Consider the following 22621-nt stretch of genomic DNA (forward strand, 5'->3'; position numbering starts at 1 on the left):
TTTGAATATAAAAGATTAAGTTTACCTGCAAAGCAGAAATGTCCCTTTCTACACTTAGTGGTGACATACAGACGCGTAAACTCGTTGGCAAGGTGTGGAGAGCCTGCCTCAGCGCGAGGATATCCCGCCATTGTGTCGATAGATCTTCTATAAGTTTATCGCAGGTCTGCGAGGCTCTTTCCACCACATCGCTCTCGAGTCGCTCGGCGGATTCGCACTCTTCTAAAATTTGCTGAGCCCTTCTTTGACCTTTTTGGCAGCGAGCGATACCGGCTTGAACTTGTACAAGTTTTTCTTTAAGTAGTAGACTCCGCTCCAATTCTTCTGATATCTGATCGTCCAATAGGCTGGATTGATTCAGTAGTGCACTGAGACTTTCGCTATCAGCTGTTGGCAACAAGCTCAATCTGCCGAGTTCGTTCTGTATTCTGTCTATTCGTCCTGTCATAACTTGTAAACGTTCAATGTAAAGGTTGAGCTCGTCTTCACTCTTGATTACGCCTTTCAAACCATCTAACATAGCGGCTAGTTCTCTCATTTCATCCTCTAGTATTGTTAATTTTTCACTGGAAGGTACATCGCGATCAGATATAGTTTGAATGGCTGTCGAATGAATGCTGCTAATCTTTGTTGATAAATCCCGCCACTTGTCCTCAATCTTCGAAAAGAATTGTCGTTGAACCATTTCGTCTGAAATTGGTAGTATTTCTAATGCTTTTTCAAATTGAATACCTGATTCAATTTTTAATGTGTTGTGTACTTCATGATGAGCTTTCAATTCCCAGAATCTTCTGAGGTTATTGGTAGTTGTAATATTTTCGGGAGTAATGTATTCTAGTTCTTTAACGGCTAAATTCATCCAGCCTTCGATTCTATCTATGAGATGGTCGTATGTTATCCAAGTTTCTTTAAAAGCAGTGAGACGTGTTAGTCGTGAATCAATGTCCTCTTGGAGCCTGAATAGAGTGTCAAGTGCTGTCGAACACTCACATTCTAATCCTGAACAAATAATTAATCCCTGTAGCCCTTCCGTTATCGACATTAGCCTTAACATTTTCGCGTAATGATGCGAAACATCGAGGCTGATCGATTGGTAAAGATTTATATATTGCTCGTGGTCAATTGAAGTCACATTTGACAAATCTGGAATTCTTTGTTGAGCTACTATAAGCCACTGTTGCTCTTGTTTCATGCCTTGGTCAAGAGTGCTCCACCGCGATGCTGCAAGAGTCATTTGTTGGGCTCGGCCAGCAGCTCTATCTATAATCGTTGTTGCCCTATCGTGCAGGGAATGATGTAAAGCCGAATATTTTGCTCTAGTTTCGTTATCCAGATTATTTTCTAGAGATTCTAGAATTGCTCTGCAATGGCTAAGATTCACAAAGAATTTTCTGTGTTTTTGTATTTCCTCGTGAAGATGATCTAAGTTAGATACAATAATTTTACCGTCAAGTAATGCTTCAGCTACATCCGTAATTTGTCCAAAGTCCTCCAATGTTTGTTCATATTCTTCAGCCAAAGACGTTAGTTGCAATAGGCGATCTCTTTCAGTGTTGATAGTATTTTCCACTTGTTTGGTGTTATCATCACAAACATATAGAGCATCAGGACATTCCAGTTTAGGATTTGATTCTATGAGGCTCCTGTAAAGTTTGAAAGTTTTCTTTACATTTTCAACATTGTCATTATTATCGTTTTCAATATCATCTAGATCTTCTAATTTCTTTTGAGTGGTTGCTTCTGACATAATTAAAGCGTCAAGATTAGATTTCACTTTATCAACTGAATGTTTTAACCTTTCCACTTCAGATAAAAACTTTTCCCACTTTTTCTCTTCTTCGTCTAACCTTAATGGCCTTTGGTTGCTGAGCGTATTAACGGCACTTATTTGTCGAGTCAATGTTTCAATCAACGTTATAGTTTCTTCATTAATTTCAGTTATGCAAATAGTTTCTTTTAATCTTTTAACGAAATTTTCTAATTGTTTTAAACGTTCAGTGTCATCAGAGAACGTCTGTCCAGTTATAATTTCTCTTTTAATTCTATATTGAATTTCTTCTAGCCATATAGATATAGTTTTAATAACAATAATTACGCTCTTGTCAACTTTGCTTGGGTCGTGGGTATTCATTGCATTTACAACTTCTTCCAGCTCTTTATTTACGACCAAATCATAGGATTTTTCAACAGATGGTTCTATGAGTGCGACCGTCATTGAATCATCTGATTTTTGAGACACGTTTATAGATTGAGTCCTTTTTTCTAATGTTTCAAGTAATTTTTCTTTTTCTGATTTTTGTGGTTTTGTAATCACCGTTTTTGATGGAGAGGGTGATTTTGACTTCGATCTTTGAACGACATCCGAATAAGTCGGTTTAGAAGCTGCATTTGTTTCATGTAAGATAGGGTGAATAGGACTCACTATTTGGGATATGCCTTCATCTATGGATGATACGTCTTTACTAGATAAGTCTTCGCTTGAGGGCGTCACAGACATAGAAAGCTCAGCATTTATAGGATCTGAAAGACTACCAGGAGACTGCAAGGGAGATTCAGCTTTTCTTTTAGATTTTCGCTTTTTTTGTTTTTGTGTGTCACCAAGAATTGATTGCGACGATATTTGTGATTGTCGCTCGTTTTCTAAGAAATCATCAGCTATTTGTGGAACAGATATTTGAGCCCTTAAGTGGACTTCATAAGGCTCATCTGTGGATGTTGATATAGAATCTTCTGAATAGAACCTTGGAGATGTTTGTTGTGTATTATCAACTGTAATATTATCTTTGACTATCGTTTCCTTGATCGGAAGCTGAGTTTCGAAAGTATCTCTTGGTGTTGTTTGTTGCGATACATTTACGGAAACAAACTCCCTGATATCTTGTACTGTTGAATAAGGTTTTGGTGCGCTAAAGTCATCACGAGGAGAAGTTTGCTGTGTACTGTCAATTCGTTCAACTTTTTGTTTAGTCATATTATCGAATTGTTTTTGTTCATCATCTTTACGAGGTGAAGTTTGTTGGCTGGTATCAATTGTAGTAATTTTATCTTTTGTATCTAAGATATCTCCTATGTTTCCTTCACCTATTTCAGGTTTCTGCAGCTCTGATTGCGTGGAGCTATGTACAACTGATACTGCTGGTGTCTGGATACTAATTTCGTTTACATTCCTAAGTTCAGTGGGAGAAGTTGATGTTTCTTGGTCTACATTGTCGAGTTTAATAGTTTGTATGTCACTATCTAATGTTTCAATAACGATTTCAGTACTCTTTTCGTCTTTTTGGACCTGTGGTTCAGGAGAAGTTTGCACATCTCTATTATCAGTTTCTTTGAATTTTATTTCTTGTTCAACCACAGGAGAAGATGTTTGTGAAAATTTATTGTCAGAAGAGCCTATGTCTCTTGGTACAACTTGAGTAGTCATTTCTATTTTAACAATTTCTTCCGGTGTGTCCGATCTACTTGTTTGAATTTGATTATCTGATACTTCAATTTTTTCTACAATGGTAATATTGTCCAAAGTTTGCGTATGGGCTTCTTTGTCCTCTATTGGTACAGTTTGTACCAACATTTCACTTACAGGAGTTGGAGAGGTTTGCAACTCAAAATCTGTCTTTTCCACTTTTGAAATATCAACCTTTTCTTCTATTTCACAATCCAAAATTTCTGGTGAAGTTTGCATAGAATATTCTGTGGTAGCAATTTCTTCAACGACGTTAACTGGGTAAGTGACCGTGGTACTTATTTCACGTTTAACAATCTCAGGGCTGCTTCCTACGCATTCTTCTAAAATTTTTACAGTGTTGACTTCTGGTGTTTCACTTAATGTGTGATATGATTCATCCCGAGGTGAAGAAGTAACTATTTCGCTTCCAACCTTTGGACTGATTGGTGTGATAACTGGTTCTGACTTTACTTCCTTTTGTTTATCTTCGGTGGAGATCTTTTTCTTTCCCTTTTTCGACTTTATTACCCTTTGTTGAATTGGCTCATTCATTTCGACAGGTGTTGATATTGCAGTTTCATCTCCAGTTGAGGTTTGATGTGGATAAGTAGTAGATTCACTTACTGCGTAAGCTTTACGTTTCTTATGTTTCTTTTGTTTATCCATTTTTTTATCTTCCTGACTTACAGACACATCTTCAGGCTCGTAACCTTTTTCTGTATTGTGGTCTGATACCATCGACACTGAAATGTTCTCTTCTGGATATTCACTTTCTTTAGGCATTTCTAGTAAAGAGTCGGAAGGCTTGGGTGATTCTACAAGCGTAGGGGACGACAGTTGCACGTAATGTTCCAGTGATGAACTCTCAGTATCCGCTATACTTTTTTCCGTTTCAGAAAATGGTTCTGGATCCAAAACCTTACTTGCTTCTTCTTCGGGATGTTTTTGTTTCTTTTTACTTCGTTTTTTATGGTCCTTTTTGGATTTATCTGATTTCTCTTTAATATCCTTGAGATTCTCTTGTAGATTTTCTTGTTTTTCTTCAGTAATATGGATTCGAGTTGGCAAATCAATATTTATATCTTTTTTTACTACACAAGGCAAAGTCTTTTCAAAGTTTTCTATTTTAAGTTCCATTTCAATTTTCGGCTCGGTTTCCTGCTTATCATCTGTTTTCACAAGTGACATAGCTATATCAACGGTCTGTGAGATATTTTCCGTTTCGCTGCCAAAATCACATTTATTATTTTTTTCAGGCATATCTTTTTTAGACGTTTTGTTATTGATTTCAGACGACGAACTACTGCCAACCAAAGCCTGCATGTGCGTATCCAATCTCTCTGTTTGAATAAACATATTAGTCTCATGTTTTAAATCAGAACCCTTTTGAACTTGTTCCTTTGCGGGCATCTGAATATCTTTTGGAAGCTGTAGGACAGGTGTAGGACTTTCATCATTTTGTTCATGTTTAAAAGTTTCGAACTGTTGAATGTAAGAAATTTTTGGTTGTTCGCTTTGTAAATTTACATCACTTTCTATTATTACAATGCCTTCACTAGCAGGTTTCACTTCCGTTTTTGATTGACTAGTGTAACACTCTTCAATTATTCCAGATTTATTTTTCTCTTTTTTACCCTGGTCAGCTAATGACAAGCTTATATTCTTTCCTATATCAGTGGAACTTTCAGTATTTTTAACAATTTCCTCAGCAGTACCAATATTTTCTTGTAATGAATCAACTTCTATTTGATCTGAAGGTATTTCTTCGCCCAGTTCTGGGTCTGTTGATTTATTTTTTATGTTTTGTTCAGAAAACAATGACTCTTTTTCTTTTGATATAAATGAATCTTCAAACTTACTTACTTCGTTAGATGATGTCTGTTTTAAATTAAAAGTTTTTTCTGCTTCCTTATTAACGGCGCCTTCTAAGTCAGTAACAAGTGCCTTAGTGGCAGGTACAACAGTATCATAACTTGGTTCCTCAATATTTTTTACTGTAATATGTTTTTCTATATGTTCCTCACTAAGTTTTTGTTCAATACTTTTATCAGTATCTAGTTCTGGTTCAACAAACGTTGGTATTAATTTTTCTCCACTTAGCACTTGAATATGTTTGTTTAATTCTACTTGATTTGTTGCATTATTTTTTAGGTCCAGGTTATCGCTGACCACTTCATCAGATCTCAAAAATTCCCTGGCTATTTCTTGTTCTTCCGTAGTCATGGGCACATCAAGTAGCTCAGTTGTTGCGATTTGCGGTTGCTGTTGAATCATATCTTGCGATTCCGATGTCTGTTTTTCTTCTATTGATATTTTTTCTTTGGGTTCTGCAGCTCTTAATTCCTTGGGTTGTTTTAAATCCTTAGGCTCTGCAGCCAGAACATTTGAATGTTCAATTTCTCTTTCGAGAAGCCTTTGTGTGACATCACTCATATGTGTCGGAACATTTGTTGATTGTGACTGTTTTAACTGAACTTCTATATCAGCAAGAACAGTTGTTGCAGGAACATACTCATCATCGGGATCCTCAATAACTTGTTCTATAACGTGCTCATTTCCATCTATTATTTGTACTTGACGTATTATTTTCAATGTTTTGGTTTTAATACCTTGCTCTTGTAGCACATGTGCATGGGAAGTTGGATCACTCTCAACAATCTCTACCTCTTCTGGTTCTTCAATAATTTCTTCAGTAACATGTTCTTTTCCATTTATAATCTGAATATGTTTAATAATACGTTTTTTTGTCTTAGTAATAGTTTTTATAAGTTTATGTTTTATTAAGTCCGATGAAGGCTCATCAAGTGTTTCAATAGTTTGTTGATGAGTAGTCATATAACTTTTTGGTGCTTTTTCCAGAACTGGAACAATCTCATCCTCAAAATGTGCAGGTTTTTCTTTAATATCTGTGGAATCCTTTAATTCTGAATTCAAATTACTGTGCACAATAGGTATTTGTTCATTTTCACTTTCACTATTTCTTCTAGCTAAATGGGTAGGATCCGATGGTTTTGCACTATCGATGATTGTATCATAATTTTCTTTGCTAAGTTCAGTTACTGCGATATTTACAGATTTATCATCAGTAATTTGGATATCACTTAATAAATCACTTGTAGGAACTTTTTGAATTACTCCAGAAGCATTGTTATTTCGGCCGAATTCGAGAAGATCAATTTTAGGAGAAATAATATTTTGTACTGTTGGCTTAGGATCTCGAGAGCTGACACGATCTTCAATGGATTTTGAATCAAAAGCTGTCGGAGACTGTTCACATACGACATTAGAAAGCTCTGAGGCTTGGGATTCAATGGGTAAATTAAGATTTTTCACATCCATTTCCTCCTTTGGAAGCATATCCTTGCTTACTTCAGTATCAAATATTACATTCTCTTGTTTTACTTCAGCCGTTTCAGCTTGATTTTTAAGTAATACGTTTCTATCGTGGTCTTTTTCTATTGACTCCATTGGCATGATGTAAAGATTTGAATGTTCAATTTCCCTTTCTAGGAAACTTTGCGTCAGATCCCTTTCAGGTTTTTCTTCAACAGATTTGGATGATGAAATTATATTAGGCGTGTCACAAATATCTTTAGGCGCTAACTTATTAACAAACTCCTCATTTATGGTTAGGTTTGATTCTTCTCTATCTTTAAGCGGTTCCTCTATTATTATTGAACCTTCAGATTTTTTATCTAAAATAGTCTCATTAGTCGGTATTGATTGTGTTGGAACGTCAACAACGTCTGGTTGATGTAATTGAATATAGTCAAAGTCAGTAGTTTCAGGACTTTCAATAACTTTTTCTGTAACATGCTCCTTACCGTCAATTATTTGAACTTGACGTAAAATCTTCAAATTTTTTGTTTTAACGACCTCATCTTGAAGTACATGTGGATAATCGTTAGGATCACTTTCCACAAAATGCACCTCATCCGGTTCTTGTATAACCTCTTCACTTATATGTTCTTTCCCATCTATAATTTGAATATGTCTTATTACGCGCGTTTTCTTCTTCGTGATCTTTGTAACGATATTATCATTGCTATCATCTCGGTCAGGTTGCGCTAGCATTTCTTTATTTGATGAGAGCACTTCCGTCAGGCCAATATCTAAGCTTCTTTCTTCAGTGTTCTGAGATTTGATGACTTCTGTTTTCGGTGTCTCAGATTTATATTCAACAACTTGTTCATTTATTTTACTAATTTCGCCTGAAACAGGGGTCTTGTCTGTTGATAAAGCATCACGCTTCTCATCATTTTGAGGCGAATTGTCGATTTGTTCAATTTCTATAAACGCTTGAGATTGTTCTTTAATATTTTGTTTTGCATGTTGTATTTGAGATTGCGAGTCATTTATCTCACTAGCCAGTAATTCTTTGCTAATTTCAGCAATGTATTGGTCTCGGGGAAGTCTTGTGTGTCTAATAAAATCTTGTTCTTCAACTGTTTTAAAATCAGAAATTTCTGGTTTTTCAATATTTATTACTTTAGTTGCTTCTGAAAGATCATCTTCAGGCTCCTCCACTATCTGTTCCGTCACATATTCTTTGCCATCTTTCACACAAACTTTTCTTATTATCTTAATACTCTTAGTTGAAAATTCTGGATTTTGTGTGTAAGTAATTGTTGGTTCACCTTCGACAGCTTCTTCGTCGTCTGGTTCTTCTATGATCTCTTCGGTTACGTGTTCTTTTCCATCTATTATTTGAATATGTTTTATTATACGCCGTTTTCGCTTCACTGTTTTAATAATCTGTTGGATTATTGTAGCCGAAGATGTAGTTTCCGTGGATTGAATGTCACTCGGTATGTTGCTTATTTGTTCATCAGCACTCACTATTTGTGTTACAGTTTCAGGTATCGTAAATGAAGTTTCCTTGGGAGGTTTTGGTTCTCCTGGTAAAACTACATTGCACTCTTTACTTTCTTTTTGTATAATTTCCCTTAGTTGTCTTTTTATATCCTCATTACCTTCTGGATACTTAATGTTGCTAGTTGTTCTAGTTTCTAAGGTTGGGTCTCCTTGGGAAAATATATTATCTTCTGAACTTTCTCTAAAGGGAGACTCATGTTTTTCAGATTTTCTTTCATACGGGAGATGCTCACTATCTTCATTCGACTTTGGAGATTTTTCTGGTTGATGTTTGTCATCCGGGTCAACAGTAAATACATGACTTGTTTCACTTTCCTTAACATTAATAGAAACTCTAGGAATCTTTTCTTCAAAAATTTCCACGTTATCTGGTTCGTCAACTATTTCTTCTGTAACATGTTCTTTTCCGTCGATAATAACAACACGTCGAATAACTCTGCGTCTAGTTTTAACAATTCGTTTTGTAATTTGTTGAACTACAGCTGTAACACTAGAAGAAGTCTTTATCTGTGGTTGTATTTCTCCTTCTGCAAGTTGAAGTATTTCTTCGGGTCTTATACCTTGATCCATTGTGATAGCCAAATCAGGTCGAGATGTCACTTCTTCGATTGTTACTTCACTGCCAGGTAATCCCGATATAACTTTTCCATCATATAATTGGTATTCCATATGTCTTTGGCCACCATCATCCCGTAGGAAAGACTTTGAACCAACTTCTTCTTCAAGTGTCAACTGTGAGAAAGAGTGTTGTGGTATATTTTCAGCCGATAGTAAATGAGATTCCTGTTGATGACCCTGTATTATTTGTTGTCTTGTGACGAGAGTTTTTCTAACTTTTTTAACGATTATTCGTTTTGTTCCATCAGCGTCAACAATAACTTCAGTCGTGGTTTCATCAGGTTCTACCATAACTGTTTCAAAGGATTGTGGCAAGCTGTGAACTATGTTGAGATGAGAATCTTTGTGTTCTTTATCGTCTTGATAATGAGCATCAACAAATAATGACTGCTCATCCATTTTTTGTTCCCTTGTAACAGGACGGCTAGCAATTTCAATAGTTTCGTGCCCATCGGATGTTGTTTGTTTAACTTGTATATTTTCTAGAATTTCTTCAAGATCCTTGGGTTCACTAGTTTGTACTTCCACCTCTGCCTGTGGTATGCACGTTATAGACACGTCATGTGTAAGTTTTTTCTCTGGAGCACAGGAAACAGATTTATCGACAAGATATGGTGTTTCAGACTGAAGACTTTTACCCGTTTGTGTTTCAATTGTCGCACTAGGTTTTGATTCCCCTTGTATAAGCAGTTCTTGAATGTGTGTCTTCGGTTGTCTGAGCTCACTTGTTTCTTTCGATATTGTTTTTGATTTTACATTCTGTGCTGGGATGTCTTCAATGATAGTGCCGGTTTTTTGTTTATCGTTGCCATCAAATTCTTTATTTTCTGGAATACTCATTTCCACTACTACTCTCTCCGGAACGTAATTCATTTCCCGAGGTGACACAATTTCTTCCGGCATGGACGTAGAGTCAATAGTTCTATCTGTCTGGGATATATCATCTTCGGCTACTTCAGGCGCAGTTCTGATTTGTATCAGCAATTGTCTTAACCGTTCAATTTCTTTAATGACTAGATCTTTTGTTGTTTCAAGAGATTTCCTCGTTACGTCTAATTTCACTTTTAAGTGACTAGAATCATCATAAATTACCACTATCACAGATTTCAACAAAACTTCGTATTCTTCGTATTCTCTAATATATCTCTCGTAAATTTCAATATACCTAACAATATCTTCATCAGTTAATACATCGGCTTGTTGGGTGGATTCCTTAAGTTCCTCATTAATATTTTCAAGCCAGCGGTCTAGTCTTGCTACTTTTTCCTTTTGTTCTTCCAATTCTTTGGTTTGCTTCGCTACTTGAACTTTAGCGTCCTGAAACCATTAAAACATCCATAGTAACGTTATACTAGTTTAGTCAAAAATAAACTCTTAATTAAAGCAGTTAAAAACATCTACAAAGTTACCTTTCTTACCTGGATGGTGTTTAATCCTTGGCGCGCTTGCACTAAAAGCTTTGCAATCCGTCCCCTTATTGAAACCAGCTCTCGGAGCAACGCCTTCACCTCAGGTTCCTCTCGGAACTCCATGATTTTTTGCTCTAACAAAACAGCTGCCTCGTCACACTTTTCTAGTATTGATATTCCCTCCTGGAATAGCAAATACGATTACTTGGTCACTAAATTAAAAATACATCATTTCGGATCGAGACAATTTATCAAAAGGCATTATTTAAATCTTTCAAACATCTTTTTGGTCACAACTATTATATCGTGCCCTGAAAATAAACAATTCAATTAAAAAAAATAAATAAAAAAAAATAGCTTTTTTGAAACTGTAAATAGTATTTTAATTTTAAAAGAAAATATTGTTGAGATTCTTTAAAGCAATTCTTTTTTCTACTATCTATTAATAACAACAATTATGGTTCGAAACCATGTGATCACAATTTTTCTTACTCCGGCTTTAAACAAACAAGACATCGAATAAAAAGTTCATAATGTATATTTGCAAATTACACATTATTCTTGAAGAAAGATAATATTTAAATTGTCATAAAAGTGAACAAATCAGCTAAATTTATCGATGATCAAAAACTTCATTGCCATATCCATGAGGTCATACTGTAATACTAATTGCAGCTCACATAAACATATTGTTGAGAGGGAATAAAACCTGAACGAGGATATGACGTCATACCTAAAACTGATGGTTTAAGAATGTTAATTTATTTTTTATATTAAATAATTTATAAAATTTTAAACATCATTTGATTGACAATTTGTTTTATCAATAAATGTTCTATAAATTATAGTTTATATATTTTTTATTTTTATGTTCGTGTTAAAATGACTTTAAAATTTTATATCTGAGCGTTAACGTTTTACAGATGCCTTTTATTGTTATCGTATTTTTACGGCCTGTATTTTAAAAATCCCATTAAATAAAACTGGTACTTAAACGAAATCTACTTTGTATTTCAAGAGGACGAATCAAACCGTGGCTATGATCTAAAAATTGGAAAGGCTTTGTTTTGCAGGAGGAGAGTTTCTAAAATAGATTTAATTACTCACAGTAGCTATTATAAAAAACTACCACAGAGATATCACTTTGGAACCACCTTCACATCCAGTTACTTATTAGTATTTTCGTGTTTTATTCGGTCGTTTTTCGTTTCTAATAATTAATCGAAGAGAAGGCTAGATGTATCGGGATCCAGTGCCCTACTGAGTGTTGCCAAACAACACATAAATATATTTATCGCTCATGTAATACGTGCGATGACATCATTTCATGAGCAAAATGCATCTATGGGTGACAATGTCACTTTTATGTTAAAATATATCTCACACAACGTGACTCGGTTCATGGCTAAATATAAACAAGAGGAGATATACGGCAAACATCTACCATCTAAGTATAGTTATTAAAAAAAAATTTTTTGTTATATTATTTGGTTTTTAATTATGATACAGATTCAAACAGTTTATTGAGGAAATAATGACTATTCTTAGGAAGTGACGACAATCAGGGATTCTAGTTTTGTTTAAATTGAGGCTTCAACAAAGAAGAATAATATTAAGATCTGCGAAAGTTATAGAAATTTCATTGAAATGTCTAAAGCGTTGCATAAGAAACTAAATAAATATATCATATGCTATTCGGGACCCAAATAGCACATCCGAGAATAGTCCGACTATACCGGATTGCGAACGGTTCGCTCCTCAAGCGCGCCCTACATTCAAATTAGTCCCCCGAAAAGCTACAGAAACATTGTCTCAATAGAATAGAAGATTTTATGTTTGCTACATGCCACAAGTGGACGGTTGATATCTAACTACCGGTGACAACTAACATATTAGTTAATACATCGTATTGAGATAATGGGGAATGGTGACATGTATGAATATTATTCACAGTGACTTACCCGAAGGCCTTCCTCCATAGCGTCGAGGCTTCCGTCCGGAAGGTCGGAGAGATTCGATTGTACTATTTTAACTTCCTCTAGCAGCGTTTCAATATCGTTAGACAAGTCATCCTGAGAACACACCTCTGTATTAGCCACACGAGGTACTACTGTTACAGTGGTACGAAAATAGATTATACATTGATCGATTGATTACCAACCTATCGGTCAGATAATACTTTCACAATGGTCAATAACAAACTGTATATGATTTAATAATCTATTTTCGTGATATATTAGCAAGCTTTGGGTAAAAGGTGAACACCGAACAGCATACTTATTCAGTGAATACCGATATTAGGAACTTATAGAAAATACTTTCTTTGTTTTCCTAATATCGATATTTTGTTAGCAACACAGAGACAACAACAACAAAAAGAGACAAAAAAAATCATTTCTTAACATCAAATCTTGGCATGACATGCTTTTCATGTTTTTAGTATTCGTGAAATGTTACTTCGAAGTTCAGGCTTAAAACTCACAAATAACACTTTGACATTCCTATTCCGCATTCAATAAAATTAATTACTATTTTTTTTTAAATAATAATATCTACAAGTAAACATCTTATTATTATTATACATAACAAGTTGAAGAGTGCATGGCTTGCTCGGAACAGTGTAGTAAAAAAATCAAAACAAGAAACAAAACAACAAATCACTACACTACAACTTTCAAATCATTTAGAAGTACAACATTATAATAAATAAACTCGTAAAACAAACAATTAATACCTTTTGTTTCATTTCCTAATTGAAATTAGAGAAGGCTACAAGTACGAGTCTCCAGCTATACATCAAAATTTCTTTTAGATTCCAATTACGAGATTGGTGTTCTTTGAAATGCTCAAAACATGTGAGAGATTACTTTAATTACTTTATCCTTTAAACACAATTTTAAGCCCAAAGTAAGCATCTAAAATAGTAAAAGCATCAATATCAACGATCGTCTTGTAGAAACAATTCTGACAATATTTGTGACTAATTTCTCCGTCTTAGAAAGGGTAAACAAATAATTTCCGATTGTTTTAAATGAAACAAGGATTCAATCATATTTTATTGCGTTTATTTTAAAACAACACTTTCGTTAGTAATAAATTATAGCTTTGACTAGACATGACTAGATAATCAAAGATAATTGATTTTAGTATACACACTACACCGATATATTTAAAACACGAAGCGAATGGGAGATATTGCCAAGAATTCGATTTACTACAAGACGAGCGGAAGATTTGGCAGACTACAATTTACGATACAAATTTTGGTAATAAGTGAAATTAAAAATTTTGTGAGAATATCATGCCAAACGTAAATTAAAAAGTGAATTATTTTACAATAAGACTGTAGCTCAGTCACCTTGGCAGCCTTCGGGATCCTCTCTGCTGTAGTCGGCTCCTGTGCGGGCGGGGGGAGGGGGGAGGGCGCGACTTGCGCGGGAGATAGGGGTGTTAGTGTATCCTCTGGGATGTCGGAAACTAAGCGAATCAATGAATCCGTCGGTGTCTCTACACTTAGATATGAACTTTGGTCTTTCCAACTACATATCCCTCCTGGAAGATCCATGGATATGTAATTGGAATCGCAGGGAGAGCCGAACCGGTTTTGCGAAATGTTATTTTCTGCATTAGACGAGAATCCTGATCCACCGTCCGGATCTTTATCTTCGTCTTTGATCTCTAATTCGGTTTGAATGTTAGCGGACGCTTTAGATTGGTTTGCCAGCGAAATGAAGTATTGGCATTCCGCGTCGTGATACAAATGTTTCTCGAGCCAAAACAATTTATCATTCATAAGATTTTTTTCTAGTTTCTCGTTAACGTCTTTTGTGACAACTACATCATTTTGTTCAGCTAAACGTTTTTCAGCGTCGTCCGTGACGAACTTTTCTAACCGAAAGTTTTCTGGTTTTAGATAAATCATATTGTTAGTAGCAATATCGGAGTTGTTAGTATGGTTGAGAAGGTTAATGTTATCATTTGTCCGGTTTTCAACAATATTTTGTTCTGTAGTATTTGCTGTCGCATTCAAAGATAAATCTTCAAACACTTCATGTTGCGGTATGTAATCACTGGCTCTCTCCATAACAGCGGCGAATTTGATTCTTCCAGTAAAGCATCAACCATGCTGACGGCGATATGTTCACTTTTGGAAACATCTACGTTTTCTTTGCAATAATCGTTTGTTTGCAATAAAGTATCTTCTGGGTCTGGGGAAGCAAGAATAGGACTTATAGAATCTGGTATTTCATCTTGTTGTTCTTCGATTGAAATATTTGTCTGTGACAGTTCTATTTGAATATCATCACTTGTTAGTGAATGGTCATTTTCAGGCAAGAGCATTTCTTCTATTTCTCGTTGTAAGTCCGCCATTTTATTCTCAAGAGACTGCTCTTCAGATATCTGACTCTGAATATCCTCCCCCACATCGCATAACGCTTCATCGTCGGTTTTAATTTCCATTAGAGTTTCATCAATATTTGTTTCTGGGACTGAAAGTTGTAATTTAGGCACTTCTTGTTTGTTAACTTCAATCGTTAAAATTTCCGACAAATTGTTTAATTCATCTATTCCACTAGGGTCAATCTTCCAAAATTGAGCTTCGGAATACGGTTTGTCTTTAATAGGCGTTTGCATAATTTCCGGTGTCGACACAGGGGTTAAATCTTTTGTTGTACCATGTCCTACAAGTTTTTCTTGTTCTAATGATCCTTGTTGTCCTGTTCTCATTCCTGGCACTAAAGGAGTACTTGTTTCATCAATAGCACGAGAAGTTTTCTTATCTTTCTTCTTGCTTTTATTTTTCTTTTGGCTTTGAGGTTCTATTTTCTTAGTTGGTTCTACTTTGTCCTCCATTACTCTATCAAGAGACGATTCAGATTGATCTGGAGTTTCATTAGATTTTAATGGTTTATCTTTTAATTTAGTTACTTTTTTCTTTTTATCTTTTTTAATTTGTTGTTTTTCTTCCTCTGGTGGGTTTGAAGCAATGTGAGGTGTTTTAGTTTTTATTTCTTCTTTTGGTTGAGAAGAACGATTTTTTCTCGCCTTTGTTGTTGTAATTCTTCCAATAGCGGATTCAACACCCTGAGATTCTTCTTCTGTTTTAAGAATACTTACTAGTGGTTCAAATCTATTTTCTGACTTGTCTCTTGGAGTAAGCTGTTTTTGAATTAATTTTGAAGTTGATGGTGACTGACTACGATTGTCACGTGATCTTGAACGTGAACGCCTATTTCGATCGACTTTTATAAAACCGTCATCATCCACATGAATATCAGAACGCTGAATCTCGCTATCAGAATCATCGACTAATATAACGGGAGGTTTATAAGAACTTGTGATCTCTACAATTGGGTCATTTACTTTACTCATTCTTTCTGGCGAGGGTCGGTTACTTGCCACAATTTTGGCCCACGAAGTTTGAGATTCTTCTACTCCTTTAAGATTTTCTTGCTTTGTTTCTACCACTTGGAGAGAATTATCAGACAAAATTGGAATAATTTCTTGATCAGAAACAATAGGCGGGTCTAAGTGTTGGTGAGTCCGTAAATCTTTTGGTTCATCCCCAATTAACCCTTCGGCAACAACTTCTGCGTAGGATTTGCCTTCTTCAGCAGCCTTAGTCCATACATTGGTTGTCTCCAAGTTTTGTTTTACATTAGAAAGAGTGTTATCAGTGTCGGATACAAGCGACAAAGATGAATCTCGCTTGTCCAGATCTTTCTTCTTTCGTTTTTTTTGTTTTGATTTTGTATCAGGATGTTCTTCTTTTTCTTGAGCAGTGGATGGTTTTAAAACACTTTCCTTTTTCTCTGGAGACTGAGAAGTTGTTTTTGATTTGTCTTGCAGTTCCTTCGCTTTATTTAATAATACAGAAGAATATGAAGCAGTCATAGGTTCCAAAGTATTTCTGGGACCAGGAGTAGATTCTTCATCCTTTTGTGATTTTGTGTTATCTTGCTTTTTTTGTATCATATCAATATTTGTAACGCTCTCTGAATCTTTGTTGTCATCGCGCGTAAACATATAAGATGGTTTAAATTCTGGTGCATCAGCTGATAATTTTGAATATAGAACAGAACTTGAGGTATATGCAGGTTTAAACTCCGGAATAGAATCTATTTCAGGAAGGAGATCATGCAAGCTATGAATAGGAGATTTTTCAGGACGAGGTATGTCATTTTCTTCGTCAGTATTAAGGCAATCTATATTGGGAGGAATATTTAAATTTTCGTTAGTTTTGTTTAAGTTGGATTCTATCAAGTTCAAAGTTGATATATCCTCATCAGTGCTAAGTATGTTATGTCTTATTTGCGTATCAATTGGTTGCGACTCAATTGTAGTTTTAGGTTGTAAACAAATATTTTCCCTTGAGCTATAAGTAGATTCAACGGAAGACTCGTTTATGTGTTTTGCTTGAATTAGTTCCTCTTCCTTATCAAATGCCAAAGTCGATTTTATAATTTCACAGTCCACTTCAAAATCAAGGGTTAGTGGCAGATTGTCACGATAATCAGGTAGCTTCTCGTCAGTCCGCAAGTTTATGCTGTCGGTCATTTTTTGATCATATTGTTTTTTGCTGTTTTCCGTAACAGCTTCTTCAGTTTCTGGTACCGATTCTGCAATAGTTTTATTTGCAAATAGTAAATTATCACTTCCAGAATCAGAGTTGACAGGTGACGTATTTAGGATTTCCTCAGAAACATCTTTTACAATATCAACTATAACAAATTCTTCTTCCTCGGCCTCCTTCAGATTTAAACATGTGTCATCGAGAGTAGATATTTTTTCTTTTTCTGATTGCGGTGTTTCGAAAACCAGAGGAACAAGAGATTGTTTAACATAATCAGCTTCAAAATTGCTAACATTTTCTTCAAAAGTATCTTTTTCAGGTTTACTCGTATTAACGCTAACCTCCGTAGTGTTGTTAGTTCCATTATCAATTTGACCCACAATATCGTAGCCGATATTTTCATTTTCTTCTAAGACAGATCGTTCATGACTGATTAGATCAATAGTATATGCGATTTCAGTTTTTTCTGGCTTAATATTTTCTTGTATCGTAACTTCGAGAATCGTATCCTCATGACTTTTACTTTTATCACTTACGTTCTCAAGCTGTTTTGCATTTTCGTACGTACAATCTGGTTTATTTTCTACAATTTCAGTATCAACTGACAACGGTAATTTTTGTTCTTCGAGATCAAAATCACCACCAACACCATCATCGTTAAAGTCTTTGTTTTCCAAAGGCACTCGTTCATTTTCTTTACTTAATAAAACATCTGATCTGTCACTGTTATCTATACCAGCTGCGTTTTTAGACAACTGGCAAGCATATAGGTATTCTGCATCTTGTAACTCTTTATAATTCTGTCCAGGAACTTCGAATACCAAATTTTCGCGTTCACTACTTTCTCTCACTCCTTTAGTAATATTTTGACAAGAAGCGGAATCAATGTTTGTTTCAATCAATGTATTCTCATAATTGTAATTGTCTTCAACAGTTTTTAGAATTTTACTCTGGTATTTTTCTTCTAGTCTTGTTACAAGAAGGTTTTCAGCATCACGTAATTCTGAATACGAATACATTGGTATTTCATATATTAATTTCATCTCATTTTGACTGCAGTTATTAGTTTTGCTTGAAATATCATCATCCGTTACATCTGTAATGGTATCGATAATTTGAGGTCTTTCTGGTGACCCGTCAGCATCAGTTATATATGAGTCATGTTTAATAGATTTTTTATCTATACTGAGCTCATAATTAATACTTTTTTCATTTTCATTATTTTTAAAAGGTAATTCAGACTCTAGGCTATCTTGACAAGATTTTATCGTGGCGTAAAGGTGTTCAGCGTCCAACAACTCTTGATATTGATGTCGGGGTACTTCAATAGACTTAGCATTTTGTAGTTTCATATTATTGTCACTATTTATAGAATTTTCAGACGAATTTATTTCTGCATTAACTGCTAGGTTCAAACTCTCATCCAAGATTAATTTATTTTCCTGAATTGGTTTGATGCTATTTTCTTTAATAATTCTTTTTTCTGCATCAATAATATCCTGATAATTGTACTTTAGCTGTGTACAAGAATCAAAAATAAGTAAATCAGTGGTTTCGTTTTTAATTTCAGACGATTTTGTCAATATGCTCCTATTGTCAGCTGGCAAAACTTCCGTAGATTTTTTTTCTATTTCCACAAATGGCTCGCTTGCGGTGTTTTGTATGCAATCTGTGTTGTTTAATTTATTCAAATTCAAAGCGTTTTTGTTGGTAGCCTGAATTGCTAAGTTATATTCAGCATGTTGTAAATTTTGATAGTCATATTTTGGCATCATATCTTCAAAGAAAGCAAGTGATCCAGATTTATTTGGTGAAATTCCATGTAACGCATAATCCCCTGTTTCCTCTATAGACGGTGTTATAATTTCAGAAATGTCTTCAATGCCTGAATTAAATTCCTTTCCTTGTCCGTTGTCACTTGCTTGATTTTCTTGAATGTTCTCACTATTTGAATTTGTTTCAACATGCTCCTCATTTAAGTAATCTTGCTTTTCTAGCTCCGTAATATAATTTTGTTTATATTCATCGCTTAAATCATTATCGCCTTGTCTCTCCTGTGGACTAGTAATTATAGCACTGCCGGTTTTATTTCTAATGTATTGGTAATAATTATAGTCCAGTTGCTCAAAGTCGAGTCCAATCATATATGGTTTTATTTCCTCATTTATTACAACTTCAGGAACCTCTGATTTTTCTACTGGTTTCCTACGGTTTTGTACTGACCCGAATATAGCTTGTTCAATGAATACATCATCCGAGTCAATCTCTGTCGAAGTTTCTTTATTTTTATCCTCCTTTTCAATATTCATGACAACAGCAACATTTTTATCTCCCTCGTACGAGTCTTTCTGATCATATTGAATACTCAGACCTTCTGATTTTTGTACCACATCGGCATTCTTTATTCCTGTGTTTTGGAAATTGTCCAACGTTTCTTCGGTAACAGGACTTTCGGAATCAGATTTTTTGAGAACCTCTATCTTGTTAATAGAATCTACGCCAGATATTTCTTCATCTATTTTATCACTCTGGAATGATTCCTCCTCGTTCTCATCCTTCTCCGATTCGATCGGGAATTTTTTTTCATTAGATGATTCTTCAAAAGAATTATTTTTACTATTAAATATTTTAACAGTTCTTATTGGAGGCATTTTCTTTTCTTCGTGAGTAATAAGATATATTGTACGAGTCTCGACGTCATCTATAGGTCTGTAAGTAGTAGTTTGTTCAATCACGTTGATAAATCGTTCCTTTCTTACAACGTCTGAATAGAATTTGTCATTATTATTCTGTTCATTTTCACTCGCCGTTGTTTTATTTAAACTTAAATTCTCTATTTCCGATTGGTCAGAACTAGTGTTTATTTCACAACCCTCCGACAGTTTTACACAATCAACTATTTCTGATTCTGACAAAACAGCCGTCACTTCAGGAAGGATTGTGACTTCAGAAGCTATTTGTTCCGAGCAAATACTTATGTCCATTTCGTTTTCATTAAGAGTTATTGGCTCAATAGCAGATTCAGGAATCTTGTCTTCCTCTTCCATTAAAGTATTCCAATCCATGGTGATTATTTTATTTTTACCAATTTCAGATACGCTATCATCTTCAATTTTCACTTGTGATGGACTAATATCCACCACAGACTCAATAACTCTTTCTGTCTCTCTATCTTTAGTTGTTTTGATTATTTCATTTTGTTCAATTTCTTGAATTGTTTTGTCTGTGTCTTCATTATCTGTACTTCTGGATTTTTTAGTTTTAGACTTCTTTCTATACGTCTTACTTTTATTTGAGGATTCTTCTGATTTATTTATCATTGATTCATTGTCCTCAGTTATCAAAATTTGTTCTGATTGTATTTTTTCTGAAATATTCATGTCTTTAAAGTCACTGTCATCAATAACTTTACTTTTAGTCAAATCCGTATTTACATTTAAACTTTTAATTTCCTCCGTGGGATCAACGCTTCTTTCTTTATCTTGAAATTTATCGTGTTTTTTGGATTTTCTTTTCTTTTTTTGCTTAATTGAACCAAATTCAATACCCGAAACAGCATCACTCAAGTCTGCAGATATATTTAAATCTGGCGAAACACATTTTAGACCTGAAGATTTTGTTATATTTTCAAGACTTTGCTCATTTTGAGTCATGTCCTTTAGGAATATTTCAGGTGTTTCTTTTAATTTACTGTTACTAAATTTAATCTCTTCTTCCCTAATGTTTTCAACCGCTAAAGTGACAACTTGATGTTTTTGAGATTTCTTCTTTTTAGACTTTGAGGAAATAGAGCATTCCTTTGACTCTAACATAACATCCGAATTCCTACTTTCATTAACAATTTCTTTTCTTCTATTACTTTTTCTTTGCTCTTATCACGCAGGTCTCGGTGTTTTTTCTTTTTTTGTTTATCTGACTCCTCTATTTCTTTAAGAGCTCTTTCGATTTCGTCTACTGTCCCTTGAGTTTTCTTTATTTTATTTTTTTTCTTAGATTTTTTTGGGACAGATTCTGCGACACTTGGTTCAGGACTAGCATCAATGGTTTCTTCGAAATTTTCACTATGTATTGGCTCTTCATTTTCTGTTTCAATTTTATTTACAGTCATTTTAGAACTTTCACAATCTGACTTTTTATCCGTCTTATGTTTCAACGTTAATGTCGGCTGAGATGGCAGATTATCAGCGTCGATTACTTCAGGATTATCATCAAATTCTTGAACTTCCAATACTTTTTTTGGTGTTTTCTTTTTCTTTATCATTTGCGCATCGTTCGTTTTCGTCGATCGTTTCTCAGGCGCTCTTCGTTGCCTTGGCATGTCTCTCGATCGACTACGCTGTGAAGGTCTTTCTGGTCTAACACCTTTTAATTTCAATGAGTCTTTTGACTTCAATTTTTGCTCATGTTGTAATGATGGCGATTTTTCCATTTCAATAACAATTTCTTTTACCATTTCTACCTGCGCCACTTGCGGTTTAGGTAGTAGTGAAACATTTGAATTCTTTAATTGTTTGCTTAAACCGAGTGCTAATATTTCGGCGTAAGATAATTCTTGAGACCGATGTTTGGACGCGGGACTCATTGATCTGTCGTGACAATCTGATGTACGTAACTCCGTGGTCGTTATGATTGGAGTCTCTTCAACAATTGAAGGCTGTTGAGGCACTATATTAAATTCAGGAACTTTTTCATTGCATTCCACATCACGATTTTCATAGTAATCGCATACGTCATGGGAATATTCCCTACTATAAACGTTTACACCACTTGGGAACGTATCACATGCACTCATTTCGCACTCCGTGTCACTAGAGCTTTTTGGTTCACTGAATTCGGCCCGATCATCCAAGGAGCAAGGTCTAGTCAGTCCATGGACTTCAACTTTGTTATCCTCTTCGGGGCTAGCCTCTCTGTCTTGGATCATTAGTGGCAATCTGTGCATAGGACGGTCTGGTGGAGAGACCGAGCGGGAACCCGAGCCCTTTACTATTTCGGCGTAGGTGGTAGGTGCCAGGCGTGCGGGTGAGGGTGCGGCAGGTACGAGCCGTGCGGGAGGCGGAGGGACCGCGCGCGAGCGACGACTCGCCCGAGCACGGTCCGCACTTGACACCAGCATGGCCAACGTAGCGGCCGGCTCGTCGTCGCTAGCTTCGTTGTAGTACGGGTCGAGCTCGTAGATGCTCCAAGTCAGCTCTTCGATTCGTCGCTCGACCTCCTGATACGCAAGTATGGACATACATGTTTTAGAGTAGGTTCGCAAGCTCGGATATTCGAGCAATGGGGACTGAAGATTATGAAAAGAAACGACGATGAATGCGAAGGCGAAAACGTTTATTTCGTTTAGTATCGATAAAAATATATATATAATAGGAATTTATGATTCAAAATCGACTTAAAGCTAGAACCGACACGACTTCGGACTAGGCATCCGACAGCGGATCAGCGTCCGGACCGCCGCGTTGTACAATAAGTTTGATTCTTTCGTTCCGCGCCTGTATTTTGCTCTGCAGTGACTTAACTTTCTCGCGACATTCCTATCAGAGGATATCGTCAGACATATTAGTGGACGAGGAAAGGAAAACAGAAAGAAAACAAAACATGAATCGCGTGGTCGGTGACAATATACACGTGGTGGTGAATCCGTAATGCCTAACTAGAGCCTCCGAGGCCGATAAACAAAACTAGAACGATCGCTAGCCTACC

The 22621-nt window shown here is 35.4% G+C and overlaps 1 protein-coding gene across 1 annotated transcript in view; it reads right to left on the reverse strand.

The window, feature by feature from the left end:
* The window catches only part of LOC116768623 (muscle-specific protein 300 kDa), a 91140-nt gene that overhangs the window by 14954 nt on the left and 53565 nt on the right, over positions 1-22621 (reverse strand). The window contains 6 exon segments of the mRNA XM_061524065.1: positions 26-10252; positions 10345-10527; positions 12306-12416; positions 13703-14395; positions 14398-20726; positions 20729-22133. Coding sequence (XP_061380049.1) covers positions 26-10252; positions 10345-10527; positions 12306-12416; positions 13703-14395; positions 14398-20726; positions 20729-22133 — 18948 coding nt within the window.

This window comes from Danaus plexippus, chromosome 4 (genome assembly GCF_018135715.1).
Source record: "Danaus plexippus chromosome 4, MEX_DaPlex, whole genome shotgun sequence".
Lineage (NCBI taxonomy): Eukaryota > Metazoa > Arthropoda > Insecta > Lepidoptera > Nymphalidae > Danaus > Danaus plexippus.